The sequence below is a fragment of the Colletes latitarsis genome, chromosome 9 (assembly GCF_051014445.1).
Source record: "Colletes latitarsis isolate SP2378_abdomen chromosome 9, iyColLati1, whole genome shotgun sequence".
NCBI classification, from domain to species: domain Eukaryota; kingdom Metazoa; phylum Arthropoda; class Insecta; order Hymenoptera; family Colletidae; genus Colletes; species Colletes latitarsis.
The window spans coordinates 25,685,483-25,712,180 of NC_135142.1; the positions used below are offsets into that span (position 1 = coordinate 25,685,483).

Here is a 26,698-nt window from a genome sequence, read left to right on the forward strand (position 1 = left end):
CGTCGAATCGATATTCGCAATTAGAACGGACGTGTCTACTGGTTTTTTACGGTGTATCTGGGTCAAGTCTGTCTTTAACTGTAAAATCGAGCGCCCGATCGTGTGGACCATGCGTGGCAACGTAATATCTTAATCAAGGCTTCAGTCTCAGGTGTTGCACCGTATCCTTGGAGAAGGCGAAACCGGGCTCCTCGATAGAACGCGATTTCGCTGGCCACGATCGATCAGGGCAAAGATGGCGACCTACCTTTTGAACCGTTCGATGCTCTTCTCCCACATTTTCTCGAAACAATTACGCTTGTACACTACGAGGACTCTTGGTCGAACATTTTGTTACAACTCCACGGAAAGAAGCCCCCAAGTTGAATTTTGCATTAAAAAAAACTCTTAGTATCGTTGTAATTTTGCAAAATTGACCTTGTAAGAAATTTGTAAAGCGATATTGTGAGCTCCCAGCGTCAAAGTTTCGCCACCCCCGGATGAAGACGTCTCGGGGCGATTAGCGACATCCGAGAAATTCCATCGACGAGACGCTAAGCGTAATTTATGCGGAAATAACCAACGATGCGGATGAATAATGAACAACACGGTGCATTCTGACGCGACGGATGGTATATGGGAGGCAAGAAGAGTACGTCCCCCGACGGCATTCAGATTTAGAGATCGAAATTTTTGAGAAAGGTTGTTTCACTGTTGCTGTGGATTTTGCGTCGCGTAAAAGCAATGATTAATAGCGTCTGTGCTATGAAAACGCAGTTTATGAGCGAAAAGATGGATTTCTTGCTCATTGTGGACGTCACTCGAGGGCATTCTTTATAGCTCGTTGCAGTAACCATGCTTCGGAAATTTCAGCGCTCGTAAACGTTTCGTCCCATATTGTCATTAAATGTATTTATTACGTGATATTTCAAGAAACTTTGTCCACGATTGGTTCTCCAGAGACAAGATGAGTATTTCAAAAATCTCATCTCGTTGATCCCCATATTTTGGGAGTTATAGAAGTTTGAACGAAACCTTTTATGGTTCACGGAAAATTAAAGTAGAAGAGTCGATTTTTTCATTCGAATGACATGGAAGCCCGGGGCGTACGGATGGGCAAAATTTTATGGGAATAACAGATAACCAACAAGACCAACGCCTGGCAATTTATTCAGTGACGTTTGATCGATCGAAAGGTTAAATTTTTATTTGTTCGTTGCGAAACGTTTCGTTCTACGATTGAAATCCTCATTTTCGGTTCACCGAGTTACGGAAAAAGTGTACCTTTCTGGTATACAATCGAAATTTTTTATGTAAACCGCAACGTTGTCTTTTGCAAAACCCGACGGAAAGTTGCTCGAACTCGATCGCGGTTTTTGGGTAGGAACGAACCGGTAACGACCCGGGGACGCTGCCCCAAGGCCAATATGGCGTACACTGACGTGCCCCTAATCGCGCGAAAAAAAAGCAAAGTAGGTGAGAAAACACCGAATAATCGAAGGAAGTGTGCTGCGCGCTCGCGCCTGTATTTTGTAATTTGAAAGGGAAACCACATTCTTTCACTGTGTATTATGATACGTGAAAGTTGGCAACGGTGCACACTGGCGAAGCACACAGTCCTGGAGAAGCAGAAAGGGAGAGAAAGAGAGGCACCGAGAGCCAATCGCCACGAAGGCATAGACTATATCGAAGGTCGACGAGTTGCCTTTTTATTAGTCGATTTTTGCGGGAATAGAGCAACGGCTCAGCTGCACGCTAACATATGGCACCGATCCGTTCGCAGCCGTCGAACGTTGACGGATTTTCGATCGCGCGGACCGGAAGTCGACGATGAATCGATGCGCCTCCGGGAGTATCGTTCGCCCGAACGGTTTTCAATTCGTTCTGATTTTAAATATCGCTCCGCCGTTGCGACCGAAAAAACAAAGAATCGAGCCACGTCGTCATTTCACGCACCGACGATACCATTTTCAACGGAAAAAGGCAGTCGACGAATTTTGCGCCAATCGGAACTTTGCAGTTGAGCCCAGGCGTAGCATTACATCATAGCTCTCGTACAGGGTGTCTCAGTAATCGTATCGCGATCGGAAAGTGGGCGATTTTAATCGTTCAAAAATAAGTCGATAATATAAAACAATATTTATCGAGAGAAACAATTTTAGAATTTATGGCGCAAAAGCTCTGTATATCGAGCAAACGTTACAAATCTTCCGGATGACCAAATATTTCAAGATTCGTTCCCCGTTAACCTAACTCGACAATCTCAAGACGTCGAGAGCGAACGTCGAGCTACGCCCGCGCTCCCTGATTATGTCTCTTATCAAGTTTACGATGCCCAGCTAGATCGGTAGAAACCCTAACACGAGCGCGTGATCTTCTGTTTCTCTTCGTTTCGAAAGCCTTGGTTTTTGTACGTCTGCGAGGAATATATGATTCCATCCATTTTGGAGCAGAAAGACGATTAATTAATTAAAGATGCATCGTAGAGTCCAGCAGAGTCTGTATTCGAGTATACGAACGTCGGTTATTCATAAAGTAAAAATCTTTTCATCTCAGATACTCAGAGCTGCTCAAAATTCAAACTCCATCGGTGCTGCGGCGATTTTATTACGTTGATTTACAACGATCGCGCGGAATGGCGTCAATATCGTTTCCGCGTGCACCGATTCCGAGGCGGCTCGTAAAAATTTCCATTTACCCTATCGACCAGTGACGTATTCACGGCGCTTTTCAAACTCGCAGCTGCGTTTTTATCTTATCGAAAAATAATATCGCCCGGCTACGGGAACGAATTAATATTTTAAAGAGATTGCCGGCCGCGTAGAATGCCGCGCGCGTGAAAATGTCGCCGTGACATAACGTATTCAAGTGTGTACGCGCGATTGCGCAACGTCGCGCTTTTGACGATTGTAGGTGGATAAAATGCGAAATTGCAAAACGCATGAAACTAGAGTGTACTTGCTTTTAAGCCGTTCGATCGAACGATAAGTACATACGTGCTTGGGCGTACAATGTTTGAACCGATCCAGGAAACTACGTGGGTCGATAAAGTAATGTGCATTGTTGCGACCTGGTTGCGCAAAATTAAATACTCCGGATAGATCTTCGTGAAATTTCTACTTCGAAAGAAGTTTTATCAAATAAAATTAAGATTATGATTAAAATTCATAGGGAACGGGTTAGGTTCACGAACCTTCTGTTAAACGGAAACGTCTTGCAGATCTGCTGTTTGAATATTCATGCTAAATTGGATGCAATTTCAGCGACAATAGCAAGCAAAAGCTCATTAACAACATAACGAAGATGCAGTGGTAACATGTTTCCTTCGTGCATATAATCGAGTATAGATGCTTGTCGTTTGGGTAAAACGCATTAGGTAAGCAAAATTAGTCGATCCTGAACATACTTTATGAATATGATAATGCATGGCAAACTAATCGAATTAAAAGTATTAAATGTGGCAACGACGGAGATCCTTGAGATTCCTGATCAGGATAAATCTGTTCTTGAATTTATTAAAGCGAGCGCTGTTGACGGAGCGAATTTAAATATTAATGCACGAGTAAATGTCAAATTTACTTTCTTCTGGAATTCGAGTGTAAACGAAACACTCTTTGCTCGCTGTTGATAAGTTAAACTCTGATAAATATTTATCGATACTTGCAGCACGACACATATACATACTATCCATTCGAGGTTTTCAAGAAAACCACATACGCGCTAAATCATTTTTTTCCTTTTTCTAGATTTGATACTTTTATTTGAAAGAAGATTTCCTTAATTTGTATATTCATAAATTCAAAATAACTTTTTTATCCTGCTCGTGTACACTTTCGTGTAGAACGTAAAAATGACTTTAAATTTTTTATAATTCCATTTTATCTGCAAATCTACTGTAAAATTTAACGAAGAATTAACGAAGACTGATATTTTGATTAAATATTTCATAATATCTCCTATCTCTTCCAGTATCTCTTCAGTGGCTTGATACACCAGAAGCTTGTTTTGCCACTGAAACATTTCTTAATAAATAGATAAGTTGTCTTTAACCGCGTGAAAATTATTTTTCAATTTATTTTCTGAAATTTTGGAAAATAGAAGTGCCGTCTTCCGCTATACAGAGACCTTTCCATGTAGAATTAATAAAAAATATTACATCTTTGTGGAAAATATTGGTTGCTTAACATTTATCAATAACTTTGACATTTCAGAAACTGCTCGATATCGCGGTTAAAAGATTTTATTTTATTTTCTTTATAACTTATCGCCGATAACTTTTATGTAAATATCGTGCCACTGCGGTTTTCTTGCATCGAAGAAACAGCAATTCAAGCAAATTAAATCTCATTTATAATTTTGTAAGCAAAAATGGCAAAATATTCTTCAAATATAATAAAAAAAGAGTTAGGAAAAATATGACGTCATAATATATGTAGAGTTACATATAAAATTGATTTGAATAATTTTTAAATTGACTTTCTAACCCACTAATGATATAGATTTCGTAAACAATTAATTGTAGTCCAAAGAAAGAAATGTAAAATGCTGCATTGTGGAGAATTTCAAGAATGCGAAGCAGATTATGAAAACCACATTATTTCTGTACGTGCCAGGCTTCTGATTGGCTGGAATGACACTAGAGGCGTCACGTTCTACCAATTAGGAGTCACCTATCATGTTCAACCAATGAGAAGACTTTACGTCCTGCGACAAACTCTATGACCTATGAGAACAAAATATTATTGAAAATAGTACCATGGCCCGAGGGTTAAAACGAGGAATTCGCTTGGCTTTCTTTTTACATGGATACGAACCGTGGAAAGAAAGATGTAAAAAAGTATCTGTTTCGGGAGGATTAAAAAAGCAAACATAACCGCACATGACATTCTCTACGAACTACTTAGTGGACGTTTTTGTAACCGCGTTAAAGTAAGTAAAAATTGCTCAAAAACCCGTGTGAAAGTAAATAAAACGTGTACAAAAACACTGTGTAAGAAGAGACTCGCGTGTAAATATTGTCATTCCAATAAATTTGCTTCAAAGTACGCTACGAGTACGTTGCTGGGTAAATAACTTCTCATCTTAGAATTTATAGGTTATTCTTTATTTCTGCCAGCAAATCGTACAAAAATTGGGCAAAGTTGTCGCGCAGTGGAGTAAAACGCGAAAAAAACGTTAAAAATAATAAAAGAACAGTGATAACGTTTACTAGTGTATTAACAATATCATATTGCATATGCATATTCGAGGTTCGAAATTCTGGCCCACGCCGAAGAGCCTTAGCTATTAAAACATGAATAAAATTTACAGAGGAGCATATACGAGTTTGTGCTTGGAAAAATAGAATTTTAGCCATCTTTCTCGCGGTTTAACCTATCGTGTGTCGGTGTGCCTGGTAACGTTTAGATTTTCCGCGTTGCCGGTGGCGCTGCATCGTCGAAACGACGACGACGTCGGCTTTCGGGCGATTTCGGGCAAACGTGCGACTAGACTTGCGCTGGAGAGGGGGGAGTTACGCGGCGTTCGACTTGACTCGGGTGGGGCGACATCACGCCGGAACGAAGCAGCACGAGATCCTCGCAGTGTCGAATCCCGCCGGTCGTTTCGTCGTTCTTTTCGGAATCGTCGCCGAGTTTCTTCACCGTCAGCATCGTGCGCACGCATTGTCGCGTACACGTTCGCGCGTAATCGTTCGCCGATCCAGCCCGTACTGTGCGCGTCGCAGAGCTTTCGGTCTTCCGGCTCGATTCCCGTAGGTGCCCGACCACGTGACACAAGTCTCGTCGTGCGTCGCGAAGTGTTAAGTTTCCGTGGGGTATTTGGTCGCGACAGGAACACCGACGTGGAACGTTCTTTCTATCTCAAAGTAAATCGATCGAGACGGTCGTGCTTACCATCCAACGATCACGGAAACAGCCCACGGCGAGACCGGATCACCGTTTGTGCACCGAGATTGTCCATCATGGAAGAGGCGAATCCCAACAACGTCGAGGCACGATTACCGGAACCGGAAAGTAAAGTCGCGGTCCACCCTGGGAACACGACCAAGGACGAGCCGGCATGGAGGAACGAGGCGATCAGATCCGTCAATCCCGGCCAGGTTCTGCCTCTGATGCAGGTAAGGTTACGTAACTCGTAACGGTTGTGTGAGTCGATTTGGCCCGTGCGTCGCGTGTCCGCGACATTGCATCTACGCGCGATCCGTGCTCGCGATTACGAGCGTGTCATTAACCGAAGGGAAAAGGGCTCGAGGAAGGGTTCGAACGTTTCGATGACGGGGTTCGTACGGTCGATATCGAAGATCGTAATTCGGCCGACCAAAAGGACACGTTCGTGCGTATTTCGTTCGAGACGGTTCGCGTTTGGTATAGATTTCCATGCTCGCCGTTGGTAGATCGATGTCGGCGCCGGTTCTTTCGAGGTTTCGTTCTTGCCGGTTGCAAAGTACGGTCAGTCGGTAAGGGCATTTGTACGGAACGGCTCTTATTAAATTAGCGTAACGGTTATCTAGACACGATCCAGAGCGCCAGCCAATTATTGCCATAGAATTCGTTAATTTTCTACTCGTTAACTTCGCAACGAAGGAACAGTCGATCGTAGATGGGCAACATATTTTATTCGCAGATAATTGAATTTTTTCCCCCCCCAACGAGAGTTTATCTTTCGTCGGTTATTCGAAATTTTTTTTTCGTCCAGATAGGAGTTTCGCCCACCGCTGCTGTTAATCGCGTTAATTCGGTTTTTCTCGCGAGTATCGCACGGATCGTTGCGCGTTCGCAAGTCCGGGTATACCGTCCTCTTCGCGATCGACGTAGAAAACTAATTAAAAGCGGTAGCCGCGGAGGTAAATGGCAGCATCGTTGTAAAGTTTCGTGCAGCCTCGCGCAGGGAAACGTGGCTCGCGTGGTCGATATCGCGTTCAACGGTCTAGCTGGCGCGACATGCGACTCTCGATTTCTACGCGATACGAGCCGATGAGACAACGAGCGCATTACGAGACTTACGAACCGTGCTTCCTTCTTTAAAGTTTTTAACGCTTCCGCGCGTCCTGTTATGCGCACCCACGCAACCGTCCGTTTCTCTCGATGGTATTTCACTCGAAATGACGTCACTCGAACCGCCCGTCTCGAAACTGAAGGATCACTTCCGGAGCAATGGCACGAGTATCGATTGCCCCGACACGCCTGAGACAAGATGCGGATCGCGTAGGACGCGACATTGTTCTCTATCGATACCGTATGCACACGGAGGTTACAACGTCCACGCGATAAAGCGCCAAAGAACAATTACGTCTGCCGGCGTATTTTAATACTGTCGCGGTATCGCGACGGTGTCGAATAAATTACAGAGTCCACCGATAACGCGAAGACCGTGCTCGAGCGGTTATGGTAAAATTTACAGCGTGCGACTGGGTATTATTCGGACGCTACGGAGTTGTTACTTTTTCACTGTATATTTGCGTTCATTTTATTGTGTGAGATTTTGCCATTCTCATGCAAAGTAAATACTCGTTAGTTGAATCGAATAAAATTGCTTTTGCTCCTCTCCCTCTGCAAAATGACGAATCGATGCTCGTTTAATAAAGCACTTTTGGTTGCACGCTCCATATTACTAATGCATATTGAAACAGAGCTGCTCTCGCGAGGCAACCGCGAGCGCGGTGATTGGCAAACGTACGTGATATTGAAATTAATTGATATTATTGACTCCGCAAAGTGCTCTTATACCTCTCTACGAATATTGATGTAACATTAAATACAGGCTTCGTTTAAAATTTACACTTGTAAATGAAATACTATATATTACGAAATAAGAATTATAAAATACAGGTGCCTCTTACAACACGGTTTCGTTTTAACACGATAAGAAAATTGCGAAAACCCTTCTGCAACACTGAATAACATGATTTTTGCTTAACATATTTAAAAACTAAATTACCTTAAAATAACGAACTGTAGTGGCTTTACATGAAAAAATATAAAAAAATTATAATTTATTAAATTAAGGTTGCGTTAAATTAAAATATTCTTTGTTTTGTGTTACACGTACATTTATATTTTTAATCAATTTTCGGAACGTAACTTCCCATTTTGTGTTAGCTCTGGATCTCATAGAACACAGCATACTCTAGGAACCTGTCTACCGTGTTATAGGAGGGTTACCTGTAACCCTAATAATTTCGAGTAACAAATAAAAGATACGCAATCATTCATGAGTCACTTATTAAACAATAAGTAAAATTCAAAATTAATCGCCACAAGTTGATGTATTGTGAAATTTATACAATTTATTTTACATTATACAGGGTGTTCGACAACCCCTTGGAAAAATTTTAATGGGAGATTCTAGAAGTCGAAATAAGATGAAAATCAAGAATACTAATTTATTGATGGAGGCTTCGTTAAAAAGTTATTAACGTTTAAAGTTCCAACCGTACTGAATTTTTTTCTAGAAAGTGAGTAGGATTTCAGGGGTATGTCTATTCACCAAAAATGATTGTAATTGACCCCCGCAACCGAAAATAATTTCTTCAGAATTAATTAAAAATTTTTTTTTTCGCCGAAAAATTCAGACACCTACCCCCTGTCGATTTTTCTTAAAAAGTACTTTTCCATTTTTAGTAATTTTGTTTGACGCCTTACAGAAAAGTTGTCTAATACTTTTTTGTAGGTACCCATGAGGTCTACTTCAGAAAAAAGTTTCATTGAAATATATTCACAATTGTAGGAGTTATAGCTGTTTGAAAATTGGACCATTTTTATGGGGTTTTTCTCATTTTGCGGGGTCAAGGACCAACTTTTCGGATATTTTTGCGATTTGTACATATTCTCCATCAAAATATGCGTAGTTTGCTTTTTTAAACATTAAAATCGTCCAATCCGTTCAGAAGTTATGACGTTTCAAAGATTCGCATGAAAATTCGGGCAGGCATTTCTGGCCAGAAATATTTTCAGTGAGGAATTTTTTTCTCGAAACTGAGTAGGATTTCGAGGGTATGTCTGTCGACCAAAAATGCTTGCAATTTACCCCCGCAACTAAAAATAATTTTTCCAAGACGATTCGAAAGTTTTTTTTTTCACCCAAAACTTTCAACACCTTCTCGAATTTTTTTTTCGAAAGTGGGTAAGATTTCGTGGGTATGTTTATTCACCAAAAATGATTGTAATTGACCCCCGCAACCAAAAATAATTTTTTCAGAATGATTTGAAATGTTCTAATTTAATTGTTAATAACTTTTTAACGAAGCCTCCATCAACAAATTGATACACTTGATTTTCATCTTATTTTGGCCTCTAGAATCTCCTATTAAAATTTTTCCCAGGGTTGGCCGAAGACCCTGTATATTATTTTTGCATTCGTACGAGTAGCGCTGTTATCGTGTATCCATGACAGCGGAAAAACTATTTTCCTGATAATTCGACCGCACGCGTGACCAACCAGATAAAGACAAACGACATACAAAAAGTAATATCGTTAATTATATTTTATTTCGTTCTTTTTTCCTCGTCGATTGCACGTAGTTGATTCCCAGGCTTCGATCGTGGACGATCGAAAATGTATATTATCTAATCGCGTACGAAACTCGGATTTTTCGCACGGACGCTCGCGCAATCAGATTTTCTGGCGTGCAAACGAGATAACGTGGTTACGCGTAATTATTTACGGAGCCGATCGAATTTTTGTTCCCCCGTCGCGGTTAGCCGACCGTGCGCGAACAAAACAAACAAAACGTTATCGTCGTTGTACTATTGAAGCCCGGAATCATAACAACGAGCGTCAGAAGGTCGTATTTTTTTTTTTTTGTCGCCGGTTGTCCGCGATAGGTACGACCAGCACAGCGAACGAACACGCGCGCGAATAATAATTCGAAACGATCGTGTGGAATAGTTATTATCTACACAATATAGGCGATAACCTTTTCCTCGAAAAATCGCGGCTTCCGTCCCCGTTCTAAGCCGCGTATCTATTCGGAAATTTATTAGCCGGCGGAGAATAATTTTTTTCCAACGCGGTATCGTTAAATTATTAATCGTCACTGTCGTGTTGTTTCAATTATTCGAAAACGTAGATATTTGTCGAAGTTGCAAATGCTTGGACTTCAATATAATGGGTGTCGTGCAACAGCCACTAAGAATGTTGTTAAAAATTTTGTATCCAAACGTAATCTTCCATTTTTTTTAAGGTCGTTCCAACGCTAATATTTTTTACATGCAATTTTAAGTGGTTTTATTGGTTTTTCTACCACGAAGGAATCCATTATTCCGGCGACCTTCGCAAGGTCGAGGTCGCAGGAGAGAGGAAACGATTTAAAGAGACCTTGGTACATCCGCTTTTCCATAACCTTGAACTGATCAAATTTTTATTCTCTCTTTATCCCACTTTCGCAATGAAACGTTTGCAGTATTCCTCAACTTCACCTCGGGCCTGCAAAATGTATTTATTCGTGCATCAGTATTAAATTATAGGACATAGATGAACAGTGTCTGTCGTTTATAAATCACCGCCATTGTACGTCTCATGAAAGGTGACTGTTGGATAATTAAGTTCAGACAACAGGAAGTCATCGCGAAGATCGTAGATCAATAACATCGCCGATTCCACGCGAAGCAATGTTTCTTTTTCTCTTATTAGGGACCAGGCACTTTCGATCCTGCAACTTTCAGATTCCATCGAATAAATTTAGAAAGTTCTTGTTTGTACACGTACTTAGTCGATATGAAGAATAACCGTATAATTGTTCGTGTTATTTCTATTATGCGGAAACCATGAAATCGGGAAATCTACTTACGGATTGAAATTCGATTGTAGCTATAATGTAATGATTTTTGATGGTGCATTATTCATTGGATAATTATATACGCTGAATATATTTTCGTATATTATAATTGTCATTTATTTTTAGACTTATCTTTGGTTGTGGTCGCCTGAATAGCTTCCGGTAGAAGTCGAACAATAAAAACTAATTTCACAGCAATCGGTACACCAATTCCCCCGACCGATAGTTTCAAATTCCATTAGGACAACGAAATTCTATTTATGGTTAGTATTTATTTCGAGCCTTGCATTTATTTTGGTGGCCGTATGGATAGCATTGGGAACAGAATTGGCAAATTAAAATTGATCGAATGCCAATTGATTTAATTGTACTGCTTCGATTACTTCGAACGGAGTACTGACCTTCTTCAATCTGAAACCCTTCGATTTTGTAGCAGCCGCGAAACTCTGCAATTATATTCGAGTCTGGACACTATAGCTCAGCCTTAAATTCATAAAATGAGGTAACGTCGACTTACATCACTCTTGTTTTTAACTGATAATTTAACGAATTTCGTTGCATTCTATTTCTTGCGTTATGGTCAGTACGTGGGCCAGAATTCATGAATTAAAATTAATCGATTCAGTTTTATTCACCGATTTCGGGAGGGGCTGTGCAGCGAACGGGAATTTCAACGCGAGGCGCGGCATTGAAAATTTCATTCGTGCTCGAATTCAAAAACGTTAGCACTCGAATCTCTTGAATCGCGGCGATGAATATGCAATGAACGTGCCCCGGTATTCAGCCGGTTGATTTCATTTGCGAAACGTTGTGCGTGAGATCCATAAATCTATTACATTGTTGCGATCCTCATTAAGAAATTAAAATGTAATCATGTGTACACAAGAGCGGATAAATAACAGTGTATTTGGTTTCCTGTTTATGTAATTAGTAACCTTCTAATGAATAAAACCGATTTTATTTCACGTTTCTAATACACTGTTTACTTTATCGAACCACGATCATCAATCGTTAATTAACCGCGGCGAAATGTAACTACTAACCCACGATAGGATTCGATAACTCTTCTCACAATTTTTGGATCGATCGCTGGTCGTTGCGCTTCTTTTACGAAATTGTTAAAGGTGTCGTATCCGTATTCGGGCGAATATATTTATTCAGAGTGTTTAAACAGCAGCTGCGAGCAAGAAAGGTTACTTAACGAGTCATACCTCGTGTATACTTATCGGCTTTTAATAATTTTCGCGCATACTCCAGTCACACGACATGTTATATCTCCTCTGAATCGGCGAATTAATTAACCCGGATGTTCCGTTGACGCAGAGGTGACGGTTACGCAATCGACTCGATCTAGAATAATTTTTGTTCGAACGACGTCAATCTGCTCTTTAAGTAATATGCATAATATCTGTATTCCGAGACAATATATTTTTTACATAATTAAACAAAAATTAAGCGGAGTATCGTGCATTTTTTTTCCTTTAGCAGTTATGCAAGGCGACCATTCAGTTATCCGAACTGTTTGGGTAAAGGAAGTTCTACTCATATAGCTGATATTCAAATATTGTATAGCTAATATTCGAAATCAAACTACTTCAGAGATACGTTCTAAATTTCATCACGATCCCTTCAACCGTGTTATTTATAAATGTTTAGTGATTACTTCGAGTAAAGATAGGATAAATAGTCCATCTTCTGCGATGTACAGAACAGTGATTTAATCAGAATCGGTTTTGTAGATTTCAAGTTAAAATTAAAAATATGTAATTTGATACACCGAGTTGAAATTGCCTAAAACTTTCTGTTAGAATTTTATTTATATAAATTGAAAGAACTCGTGTTACGATATAGTGAATCATCGTGCTCTAAAGGTCTATCCAGACACAATAGTCATCCATCAAGTCAAAGGTTACAGAATTTATAACGCAATGTTTCTTATATTAATTAATTTACCGTTAATAGATAGTACGTTATTGAGCTTTAGTTTATATTTTAAAGTATACGACGGTTAAAAGGACGCGTTTGTCTTGGATTCGTTTAAAATTCGCCGTGGCTATTGCATACCGGAAACCCGTCGCGTTCGATCGCGATAAATCCAATCTCTGGCACGATGAATTCGAATGGAACGCCCCACTAAAAAAGTGTCACTGTGCTACCGGAAGTCAACAAAATCTCGTAGTGAAAGCTTCTTCTGCATTCCTCGCCTGCGTACTATAATTGCCTGCGTGCATACGGTAACGAGCGACTTCGCGACGTGGTTAATACTCTGCGGCTTGATATTTTCTTTTTGCACGCGATAGACGTTATTCGTCATCAGGAAACGTGCAATCATGCGAGAAAATTGGTAAAAGTTCGCAGATTTCGAATAGATTGGCTATTACGGCTTCCAAAGGAAAGTAGAATACGATTGGGTTAAATATATCCTTTCTTTCCTCGATAAGAGCTAATGGTTAATGAAATTATATTTGCGTAACGTTGGTTCTCTCGATCGATATTTCCTCTAAAAAAAAATCTTCGTGTCTCGTTAGATAATCATGAGCGTGGAACAGAAAATCCATCTTATTTCAAAGCTTGAATATACGTTTACTTCGCGATGGAGATACACGTTAAAACCTTGATCCACTTAAACTGTTCCCAGCGAAAAGCATCGTTGTAAAATCTAAGTTGATAAGCAAGCTTGATAAGGTTCTTCGAGCAAACCGAGAAGATATTCAATCTCATCTAGCAATCGGTAGTATGTTGGACGAAAATCAATCTCCTCTTCGAAAAAGTTAACACATTATTTTTAATTCGTAGTCGAATTAAAGAAGCAGCGATAATCTGCTATCGTTGAACGATGTTTGCACTTTGAGAGCTGTGAGAGTACTTTTTTCTGGGATTTCCAAGAGGTGTGTTCGTTTCTAGATACTCGCGAATCATTATTTTTAAGGAGCGATCGCGGCATAGCGACGGCGTTCGATCAGCTGCGTCGACGTCACTTTGTTCTTGCGTTAATAACTTTTTTTTTTTCGAACCTCCCACGCGCAGGCATTCTTCGATACAGTTGCCCGTCGACATCGATAACCGGACTGATCTTTAAATAGAATAACGTTTTGTCACCGACATCGGGGGTCGGTGATCGTATGTGAAAGTAACGCGAATGAAGAAAAGGTTAAGCGAAAGGTAGAACCACTTTGGTCTACCTAAACGACTGACTTGCCATTGCGAATTCAACGGGCTTTAAATGGATTTCAGCTTGATCGAGTACGATAATACCTTTGGCATAATTCGACGTCGGATTTTGTCGTGATGTTTGCAATATCTTCCCCCTGTTACTTGCCGAGTTCGAGCAGGGGTTGAAAGTATTCCTCCACGTCTGTTTCAGAATACTGTTCGACTTTATCACCCCGTAGTTTTCGCGTTGTGCGTTCGAACGATTGCAGAAAAATATAGCTGTGTCTTCGTGACTGTGCATAATACCAAGTATTAAACCTTAACCCTCTATTGCGTGGATTTTATTTCATTTTTAAAGCACTGCAAAGGAAATTACGTTTCATATACATTTTCTTTGCTTTGCTTACTATTAAATTGCCTTTAGAAGATACCAACGTAGTAGGATAGAATTAAAAAGAAATACGTGGTTGTAGGATAGATAAATTAAAAATCAGATGCGGCTAAGATATGGAGAAAAAAATGGTATAAATACCTCTTCCGGTTCTTGAATATGGAAAAACAGGAAAATTATGTCGATAAAATTAACAGATAAGCTTTGATTTAAGCATAGTCGGTGAGATAATAATGAACTGTTAATTCTTCGCATTGCTGGAGGAAGTATATGCTGATTATCAATAAGGAAACACCCGTGTTCGAGAGACCTTAATGACTCGCGTGTAGTTTGAATCATTTCGCAAGTTTTGCAATCGAAATGAGTCAGTAAGGAAAAAAGATGCAAATCATAAAAATAATTGCAGCACAAACATTGATAATAGATGTGATATTTTCAAAGGAACGATGACTAATATTTTGCGTACGTATGTACAAGACTTTCACGTCCATTTTCAAAATTCTGTCGACGGTTCTCGGAATATCACTTAACACGTTTCAGTTTGTCAACGGCGTATTTAGTTTTGGACATCCCGCGCCTGTAACTACCACTAAATTTCACTTTTATCGCGTGGATGCAATTAAAGTGGCTCGGACCAGCTAACGAATCAGCCGATAAATTATTAGCGAACCGCGGAAAAATGCAAGGAGCGGAAGAATACGATCCTTCGTTAGGCGAGAGTAGACTGGCGACCTTAGAATATCGCAGTATTCTCGTAGTTTGCATGAATCTCTCATCTATCGTGTGAAATGCTCGGAATTAACCTTGTGTAAACGGAAACATCTAGACAAGGTAAACTATGTTCGCGAATAAGTGTGTTGTTTAAGTAGTTGATGTAGGACATAGTTTTGGAGTCATTATGAGGATTAAGAGAATCAGGACACTTTTAAGAAGGAAATTCATTTTGCAGTCTTTGTTCAAGAAGATTAATACAGTTAGATATGCATCATCCTAAGTTCTTTGAACTCGATTCATCCAAAATTAAAAACCTCTGAAGCTGAAACTTCGTTCATTTCTCTTGGTAAATTCTCAATAACCAACAAAGCTGCATAGTATAACATTTTTAGATTGTCTTTTCCATATTGTATAATTTAGAGATAATTTTTAAACGAAAGCATAAACGAGTAAAATACTGACCATGAGATCGCGAAGATGCATAGTACGTACAGGGTGAGGCACCTAACATGATTACCTTGCATAGCTTGTAAATTATACGTTGTATGGAGAATTATTATACACAAAAGTTGCATCATTTCAAGTGGGTAATTAGGCGGCTAATGCATTTTTTTCTAGGTGCAGGTACTCCGGAGACTCGGCGAACGTTAGCTTCGACATTTTAAGTAGAGCGTCCTACTTTTTCTATACGATAGACTAATAGATTATGAGTATATCTACCCTGGAATCGATAGCTTTTTAGGTATTCAATTTTTCTCTTTTTATAATTCGTTTCGTCAGTTGACTTTAAGCTTTGTCCCAATTAAATACAAAAATGAATAGTCACGTTCAAAAAGGAGTGGTTTGTTAAACAACTCGTCCCAATCTATTATTTAAAGAGCGACTCGTTAAAAAAGCGCGTTCCCACTTCTTGTCCCCTCCTTGTTAGTTTGATTCCGCGATACCGTGCTCGTTTGCAATTTAAACTTGTCGATTCGGAGTAATTTTGCAACGAACGGGCATCGAAAAAAGGGAGAAATTAATAAATTTCATTAGTTCTTATTAAAACGTATCAATTTGCGGATTAAAAAAACGATTGAATAAACACGCGTTTCTGATTCCACGTTCCACTCTTCGATGGTTAGGATTTATCGCAGGGTCCAGGTGTAGCGATAAATCAAAGACGCGTTAATTTCCATTTCGCAATTTGCAATCCTTCGGTAGTCTCGCGTTCGTTTAAAGAAATTCTCGTGATTAGCTCGTCGACCTAACAAGAAGCCGCGTCTTTCGTGCATCTGTTCCAAACGACCGCAAGAAGCGGCATAGAAACTGCTTTCCAAACATTTCCTCGTCGGAGAAACTTCGCGCTGGTCGTTTTTGATCGCGTGCGACTTTTCAATTACACGACGCAAAAAGTCCGCGGACAGTTTTTCCGCCAGATTAAGCCGGGACGGGTCGTCGACGAATCGGGGGAAAAAGACGAGCTCGAACAAGCAAACACGACCCTGTCGCCGTTTTCAAGCGTTCATCAATCAACCGAGTGTTGGCTGCGACGTTGTATCTTCCGACGTTCGATGGACATTTAACATAAACGTGCCTGATCGTTAATTACGGTTTAGCGCGTCGCGTTGACCACATTCCTCACACTGGACATCGTAACAGTCGCGAAACAGAACGATTGTTCGTCGAAACACAATTGGAAAACGACTGTTGCATCGAGTACAGTAGTACCACAGTATCACAATCTGATTGCCATAACGGTCTGAAAATTCGGAGGTGATTTTACCGTCCTCTTCTCATGAATGGATTGCACGAATGGTCACTTGATTTTCGGCGAAATTAAAAAGTTTCAAATCGTTTTGAAAAAATTATTTTTGCTTTCAAGGGTCAATTACAATCATTTTTGGTGAATACACACACCCCCGAATACCTACGCAATTTCGAGAAAAAAATTCGAGTAGGTACTAAAATTTTTAGACGAAATTAATAAATTTCAAATGATACTAAAAAAATTATATTTAGTTACAGAGTGCAATTACAATCATTTTTGGTCATTATACATACCCCCGAAATCCTACTCAGTTTCGAGAAAAAAATTCAGTAAGTGGACCAATTTTCTGGTGAAATTAAAAAATTTCAAATCGTTCTGAAAAAATTATTTTTACTTGCAATGGTCAATTACAATCATTTTTGGTGAATAAACACACCCTCGAATTCCTACGCAATTTCGAGAAAAAAATTCGAGTAGATACTAAAATTTTTAGACGAAATTAACAAATTTCAAATGATACTAAAAAAATTATATTTAATTACAGAGTGTAATTACAATCATTTTTGGTCATTATACATACCCCCGAAATCCTACTCAGTTTCGAGAAAAAAATTCAGTAAGTGGACCAATTTTTCGACGAAATTAAAAAATTTCAAATCGTTCTGAAAAAATTATTTTTACTTGCAATGGTTAATTACAATCATTTTTGGTGAATACACACACCCTCGAATTCCTACGCAATTTCGAGAAAAAAATTCTTTATCGAAAATATTATGAGTGTCCAGAAATGTTTCCTCGAAATTTCGTGTTTAAAAGATCATAACTTCTGAACGGATTGGAACTTGGTTACGCGTTCGATGGATTTTCGAAGTCGTTTCACCAATAACGAAGCTTCGTACGAGATAATGGCATTATATAATTTCGACCCATTTTTGTGCAAGGAACCAGTTTGTTCTCGTGGCATGATTTCGCTATTCCATGCACGTACGCGCAGAATCCGTTCCCATTCGCTTTCGGAGCTAATTGAGCAGCGCGATTCCTCGTTTTCGAAACGAAAGGAAGATCGTCTGGGTGAACGATTTGCTTATCGATGCACTGTGACATATCGCGAAACGACGATCAGCTTTCTAATTGTACCCTTTTAAGGGAAAGTCTGCACCATAGGGAATCGTTTGAGGAAAAGCTCGAAAGTCATACAACTTAAGATAATTTGTCTTATATTTTCTATACAAACTAGCATTGAACATTATAGCAAGATTTTTAAACTGCAAATAGTACGTTTCGCGGGTCTTGAATCGAGACACTAATTTTGATCATATACTGGATATTCCTCCTTTTGCTACTTACTCAGTAATAACAATTTCAAATTCTTCTATTTTAAGAAGGATATACATTTTCAAAAGGGCCAGGATCGATTTGAAAGATTGAAAGTCGTTGAAGGAAGATGGAATTTCTAGAAAGATTGAGCGTGAATCGGACGGTTCCTATTTACGAATCTCGTTGCGTAACATTTTCAGATCCCCGAGGCAATGTCGGTAGTAACTTTTTTTTTTGTTATCTCGGACTAGTTAGCGTCGGGACGGTTGAAATCGGCGACGTAACGAGCATCGCGAGCCGCGATCCTGACTTCTGTCGTTCCAGATGGAATTAGTGTCGCTTGGGTCGTGCGCGATGCCACTTGCGGTCATAGGCAGAAATAGAATCAGTTGCGGTCAAACGCACGAAGACAGACCCCGCGGAGCAGAGCTAGTTAAGGTCAGGATATTTGTAGACGTCGATGGAAGTGGTGCCACTTGGTAATGAAGAAGCATCGGTTCGATTGGGGTTCGCGCGACTTTTGGGACCTCGAACTCGCCCTAAACTTAGGGGCGGAGATCCTTCCGCTTCATCCTTGGCACGTTAAACCTTAGAACTTATCTCCTTCATTCTCAGTTTCATATTCTCTCCATTTCTCAACTGATGGAACCCGCTTTTTAAAGAAAAAATGAATTTTAAGAATTTTTTTTAAAAAAACTATGCAAGGTACATGGCAAACAAAGTTGTATTTTGTTACAAACGAAGAATATGAATCAATTTTTGTATACTTTTACTAAAATAAAAAAATTATTCAATTTAAAATAAACGTGAAATTAGTCTTACGTATATGCATGCATGCGCTTAGAATGTTTAAATGGGGTCAAGTATGCCATCTTCTCGTGTAACAAGTTACTTTGATTCTCGTAATATTTTGTTTCATATCGCATTAGTTGCAATACACATTATAGCAGATATAATCTATTTATTAGTACAATCGTTTTGCAAGCATATAATTTGGTCAGGGACTTTCTTTAAATAATCTTGTACATTCAATGAGACAAAAATTAAATCGATATCAGCAGGAAGAATTTAATTTTCGATCGATTAAAATGTATGTAACGAAAATTTTTGTCTGTTTAGCTTCTTTAAAATGGGGTTTTCTATACAAAGTTCGGGAACTGCTGACTTGAAAGTAGATTTCGACGAGTTTCTCGAGAAGTGCCCTTCTGTGCGTAACTAGCCACTTATAGTCGAGATAAATTGGGTTAAAGGTCAGAATTTTAAGGTCCGTACGTCGATAAAGCACACACGAATAAAAAGAGCAATAAATTCTTATATCTTTTTTTTAATACGAACATTCTTAGCTAAAAATACAATTATTTTCTTGAGAATGCTATTATACAAGTCTTCCAATGTTTTGCCCACTCTTCCTCATGATTTATTATCTGTTGCTGTGCAACTAATCGATACGCGAAGTATCGAAGATGGGGAAAGCCCTGTTTTCGAGAAATTATGAAAGAATGCCTATTCTCTTAATTTCACTGGTTTCTCCGTACTCCAAAGTGGCGCAATCTCTCGACGATATTTTGTAAGTTTTAAAAGCAACATTAGCCTTTCGCCTGTTGCATTAAATATACAAGGTACATCGAGTGTTAATTAGTCTTAAAATTTAACGATAATTGAACGCGAGGAAGTACGCAAGAACATTGAATGTTAATCACTATTAAAATATCTTAATGTTTGCTAAATCCTTGATATAAAACGTCAATTTCGGCTCCACGTGCAATCGTTTATTCATTGACACGTGATCGTTAAATTTATTTACGAAACATAAATCAATGATGGCTTTACTTTATCGTATTAGGGATAAGTAAATCTTTGTTTCATGTCATCCCGTATTTTCCTAGCGAAGGTGTTGATTTAAAACATCTTTAACGTTCTTGTTTCTTTATCAAATTTAACCAACTATTTGGTTAAATTACCTGTTTCTTTTTTTCTCTTTGCGACATTATGATCGGACCGTTAATCAACGTTCGATTATCGTCCAAAGAATTCAATCTCGTTTCACGAGCGAGGACAGAACGACTTCTTCCGATCGTTAACAATATCGCGTTACATAATTGCTCGGCGGTTTACGTGTCACGAATCACGTCTTGAATTTATCGCTCAGGTAGCGCGATAACCTCATTAATCGGTCATTGCATTTTTTATTCTGTCGGAAACGACGTATCTAACATTCAAATTTACCGCTGTTATCTACGCGCGCGACATTTCGCATAGGTTTACAAACGTTCAGATATACGCGGGAATCCGGTTCCCTGCTCGAAAGTGGAAGTTTAAAAATAATTACGTGGTCGTTTGCAAATTAAATGAGGAAGGAAGACCCACGATAGTTCCATTGTCAACCTAATACAGGGTCTTCCAAAAGATACGCGGAGAGAATTTTATCGCTATTTTCTTTAGGACAAATTGTACATGGACGACGTAAACCATATATTAAAACAGTATAATTTCATAAAGAAGAGTTGGCACTTGTGTCATCTTGGTGCCTCCATTATTAAGTTCTCGACGATTCACTCGATATCGATGCTTCTGATCCTTCGTCCATGGTTTCACCAGCTCGAGAAATAAATATTTCTCTTTTCTTAACACCTTCCTTGTGGAAAGAGCGCTAGCTTGTATCAGTTTGTAAAATCGCCCTGTATAAATAGCAATACCATTGTAGATGGTATAAATACGTCGAAAGAGACTCATAATTAGAATCGCGAGAATGCAAGAGAGTATGTGGAATGAAATATCGTTAGATTACCGGTGATATTGCTGGATAGGTGATTCTTTCTGGCGTTCGCATTCCTCGCGTTGCAGCGCACGGTGCGCCGAACGGAATCCTCTCGTAAATTGCCTTCTTCCGTATTGTCAGAGACGGTGCTTAAGCCGTGCAGGGAAAGTTTTTCCAATCTCCGCGACGTCGAAGCCACCGGGATCTCGTGTACATAGCTCAGCTCCGATCGGCGGTGTATCTCGCCACGAAGGCCGCGATAAATTTCTCTCGTCTGGTCGAAGAGCGTGGCAAAGAAGAGTCGATGCAGAGCATGCAGAATATGCAGAACGGCCCACTGGGTTCGTCCTTTTTGTTACGAAGCAACAGAAACGTTGCTTCTCGGAACAACCGGGCCCCAGGGACGATCGTTCCTCCCTTTTTTCGATTATCCGCCATCGAACAATGTTTTTTCCTTGGTAAGAAAGATGCTCGATCCTGGGATCCGGGAGTAACAGGATGGAGGAATTATACATTATTTTATCGACTTATTAAACATCAATTGGCAGTAGTTTTTGAAAGTTGGAAACGAGATCCACATTTATCCTTTTGTGGTTTCTTCGAGCAAATAATACAATTTTAAAGCAATGAAATTATGTGTATTAGAGAATACAAAACGACATCAACAGTAATGGATAAGTAATTGTATATGCTTTTTCTATGAGCGTGAAAATATAAACGTCTTCATTCATCAGTAATATCAGTAATACGGAACGATCATCATATCAGATCCTCGTAATTTAGAAAAGTATGAATAATTCACGCCAGACGTAGTTTGAATTGCTCGTATCTTTTATAACTTGCGTATAATAATAACCCTCGTAACTTCGTTTAGAACAACGAGGTGTAATTTTATCGTTTTCCTAAACGACGGGATCTCAGATCGCGATCAGGATTTTTATTATATTTTTATGACGTGTAGCTGTTTCGTTTGGTTAGTTAGTTTCGCTATTACATTTGTATTTTATAGGATACTTTATCGCTTTGATAGTAATTAACGTGCTATATTGCATTCGAGGAACGCCAATATGGTCGAAAAAGATTTTATTTTAGTAAAATGTAGATCTTGTACGACGCATTAATTCCTGGTAGAATAAATATTTGAAGCTAGCAAGACAGTTCCGCGTAAAATAGGTTGTAGCTCGGCAGTTTGAAGCGGAGCTCGTATTGTTCTGGTTGTGTGTTCTCTGTGCGGGTCGAGATTGCCACATCACCGTGACACGTAAATTAGAAAACGCGGTGTTAATCGAGGTGTGCAAGGCAAGAAAAATATTCTCATATTTCGTGATACATCGCGATGCTATCGGCCGCCGCGAGGAAAGAACGATTTCTTACGTGAGAAAAGTTTTATTATTTATAGCGGAAGGGTCGAGCAACACTTTCCACGATTAATATCCCCGTCGTTTGTTTTGAATACGCAGAAAAGAGAGGAAGATATCATAGTTTATGTTTATCAAACGTCGAAACATCAATATTTTTTTTGTATAGCTAAATTTGACTGTCGAGGGGTTGGTAAATATATGAATAAATGTATGGTACGGTCCTGCGATCGATTAGTAAAGAAAAAGATAATTTGTTCGAGAGGAAGAAACGGTTTTTCATGGAAGGAAAGTGTTATTATTTATAACGGGAAAGGGTCGAGTAACACTTGCCATGGCGGCTATCCCTGTTGGACGGTTCAGATGCTGTAGACGCAGGGCAATGACCCATTGATCCCGCGGGAGAGACTCCGCGCCGTTGTAACTAGAACACAGGGTAGACTGTATCGACTTGTACGAACGGTTAAGGAAATTTGCGTGGAATTATTCAGAAATAGCAGAAATAGCCAGAATAATAATAACGAGCGACGAAATTGATGATAATAAAATACGGTGCACAGCGTTAAAGCAGGAAACGTATGTATATCGAATTATGAATTCTTTCTGCGGAATACCGGGGTAGAAATTAATTTGTTCGCGTTTCTTTCCGGTTTTTACGGATAAATTAGGCGAGGAGCAAATTATCTCGCTCGAAATTTGCATCCTTGCATTCTCAAGCGGGTCTTTAACGTATTACGTAACATTAAAAGTAACGATAGCTCGTGCGAATGTTGAAATTTATAATCGCAAGAAGGTATATAGCTATAAAATAAAGCTGTGTTTCTGTCGAGCGTATAAACGAACGTTCACGTGAATAATTTCGAAATTTATATTAACAATATTAAAACGCGATACTTAAGAGGAAAGAGTGATATATGAAGATATCTCGTGCGAGGGAAATTAAGATATACGCTTTTTGTCGGAAGAGAGTGCTAACGTATAATTTGTGCACACAATTAGCTTCCATGGATCGCTTATTAACGAAAATAGGCAATAACCGTTTATTTTTTGCACGAGTACAAGTGCAAATTCAGACAAAAACTGTTTCGTAAGGATTGAGAGTTCATGTGCCTTTTTATGGCCATTAATTTCCACTTGAAAACAAATCGACGGAAACGCTTGTGGCTGGCCGAGGGGTTACGGGGCAAGTGAATTCCACGCGAATTAGATAATAATTGGTTTACTTACCCAGTGAAACACATTTCAGCCGGTCATTCGATATCCTGGAAGCGCGTCTTGTACAGTAAATAGTAACCGAGTGAAAGCGCTGGATATTAATTACATCGCCGTGATTTTTTAACGTTCGAAGCGTCGACATCGTTGTGCGGTTTTGCTTTTTCGTAACGCCGCGGGAAAGTATTATTTATCTCGTTGCACGGAAGCAATGTTGCAACAAGGAACTATCGCGTGTACGCACGGGTGTTTCGATCAATGGAGAACAAAAGTATAATTTACATTACGCCATTTACAGAAGTGTTTAAAGGCGTCGAAGAATCTCCTTATTTTATTTTAGATCTTTTCTTCAACAGAATTGACAAATTCACTCCTTCGTTCGGCGCTCGAAAAGACTAACAGGAAACAATAATCGCTATTTCTCGGCGTGTGTTCGAGACAGTGGTACCTCGAACGATGTACACCTTGTTTTTTTGTTTTTGCCGCGCGTAATTTGTAATGTATAACGACAGTCATTAACGTCACTGTTCGCGATAATATATGCCACGTGCTATTTTGTTTAAGTATTGGCTGCACGGATCGAATGTTTTCGAATGTCACGCAGGAAATTCGCGTCGATAACCACTTTTGCGAATCGGTGTTCGGGAAATAAATTAGCGCGGGTCTATTCTGGTGAACGAGACCAGCCAAGGCCGAGATAAAAAAAATTCGTCGTTCCGTCGTTCGAGTCGGAGATGCGCGCACGGTGGGCCAAAAACGTGAAAGAAATGCTCAAGATATTATTTATCGTAAGCAATGACCTCGATTACTTAGACAGATTCTCAAAATCAAAGGCTTCTTTCAGCGTTTATCTCAAATCGTATTGAATAAAACTATTATTTGTTGACGGTAGAAATTTCCTTTTACACGTTTTCTATATTCGACTATCTATTTCTGATATGTTTCATATTCGACGGAGTGGGGAATTTAAGTGGGAACACTTGAATATCTTTGTTATTTAGAGTTCTATGAAAAGAGACTCTTCTCTTGGCACGTGTAATGCCAGCACTATTTTTTCAAGGTAATTTTTTACGGAAATTTAAGGTCTATAGCTTTTTGAATAATACAGAAAAAACAAATCCAATTACCTAATAAACCAGACTGACGATTTAGTCGATCGTTTCCGGTATATTGATTATATTTAATTTTACCAATTTAATATCGCTCGAAAATCTAAAAAATATAGTTCGTTACATATTCGTGCATTTTCTTATTTCTTGAATCTCTAAGAACTGACTGTGATCCGACTACGCGTCCGAACAATCGATACTGCGTAGGTACGATGGCACAGGTGCAAACAAAGCACCTTTGCTTTCAATTTACAACTGCGCACACGGCGATCTTTCTACACATTAATTACAATTTCAATACACCTGTTGGAAACGTTTCTTTACAGACTTCGTTCTTTTTCCCCGCAGCGTTTATCTCTATTTCTGTACAGGATGTTTTTGTTAAACCTGAGCATCTCGGATGATTTTAGCGCCTAATACACCGTCGTGGCAGGAATAACGATACAATTAGTATTCAATGGAATTCGATAAAAAATTAGTATTGAATATTCATCAACGTTCGTTTATCAAGATCGAATAATGCTAGTGGCGAGCCGAGCTAGGATAACTAATTCGAAATCAAGATATCCGAGGATCTCGTGTAAGATCCTGCTGACTGCAAGTATTTTTATAGCGTTCCACCAATCAATTTATGGTAATTATTTACGATAGGAACGATCTGGTTGATTTCGGTGGCCTTGAAGAATGCTGGAAGGGGAAGGTCGCCGAGTATTCTTAACCAACGATTAAGGGTAGCTTAGAGACGTAATTTACGGAATCGTTTCGATTTCACGTGTTTTAACATCCGATGCAAGAATCTAATATCCCTTTGTTATCTTTTGATACGTATTGGAAACATAGCAATTTTATTCGATGCAGTTTTTCAAATTTCAGGATAAAGTTGGATCGTAAATCGCGTCGTACGGTTGTTTTTTGTTTTCCTTCGAGTTCCTCTTTTTTCTCGATCGATGGATATTGTTATATAAGAATAACGGAGGTCTTTGGTTTTTGCAAAGTATTATTGCCGGTGTGTTTCTATTTGTGGATCAGAGTCTTGCCAACGATTCACGCGTTCCATAATGCCAACTTGCCATACCAGGCCAGGTTGACTCGTCAAAAATTTAGGATCCCAATTAGTCTAGAGTCATGGACGTAATATTTCCTGGTAACGATCGTGACCCTCTTCTGCGGTCGATGCAATCAACGGTGCCATAGAATTTGTCATTTAGCATTAACTCATGCTTTAGGTCTTTTCTGTTTTAACTTATTTATGCTATCTCGAGGTGAGATACGCAAGCCTACTGTCGACGACTCGAACGCACTAGTCACATTTATCGTACATACAAATTGAGCAAGTGATTCTACGTACTTTCAATCTCGATTTTCTTGATTATCTCGGCTGTCGACGATACTTATAAAATTGATTCATCATATAAAAACATACGTTCACTGATCGATGGATGAAGAAATTGGAGAAAAAATTCAGGAAGCAAGAAATCGCGACGAAATAGATATTTTAATTAACAGTAAACGATTTTTAACTCTTGATAGATGTTTGATCCGCGGCGTAACAGAGTAGTTTATCGCGTTTGCAAAAACCAGTGTTGTAAATGCTGCGGAACGTCAGTCATAATTGTCGATCCTTTGAGAATTAAATTCAGTCTTGAGCAAAAAGTGATTGGATCGCGAGTCTCGTAAGAGTTGAAAGGAGTCAGGAAGTTGAAGTTTTATATTTGAAGGAGAATCACAGGTATTATAGCGTCTGTCGTAAATCATGTATTATCATCGCCGTGGCTAGTACTGTTCTTTTCCTCCGAACATGAAAATTAATTATACATTTCACGCGGAGTCTTTCACATAAATTCTTGTCAGTTTTTCATTCATCATCGTGTTACTTGAGGGAGATAATAAATTTTTTTTTTTTCCTTTTTACGACGATAAAATCTTCCTGACAGTAGTAGATAGGCTCTGATTGTTGTACAGCGCTTGATACGAAAAGTAATCTCGTTGGTCGGGCAGTATTACTTTCATCGCTCAACAGTTTTCTAAATAATCGAGGTTTAATTCGCGCGAAGACGTTAACACAGATAAATGATTATTCTGCAGCGGAATTTTGTCGAACGTTTCATCGACGTGTAAACTCGTGTACAATTTGCATAATGCGTTGCGATCGAACGCGATTTATGACGAACACGTATTAA

At 39.2% G+C, this 26,698-nt stretch overlaps 1 protein-coding gene across 1 annotated transcript in view; it reads left to right on the forward strand.

Moving 5' to 3' along the window:
• Positions 1-5,537: 5,537 nt before the first annotated feature.
• Positions 5,538-26,698, forward strand: part of LOC143345738 (terminal nucleotidyltransferase 5C) — a 148,042-nt gene continuing 126,881 nt past the window's right edge. The window contains exon 1 of the mRNA XM_076773112.1: positions 5,538-6,097. Coding sequence (XP_076629227.1) covers positions 5,942-6,097 — 156 coding nt within the window. The 5' untranslated portion in view covers positions 5,538-5,941. The remainder of the gene's footprint in view (positions 6,098-26,698) is intronic.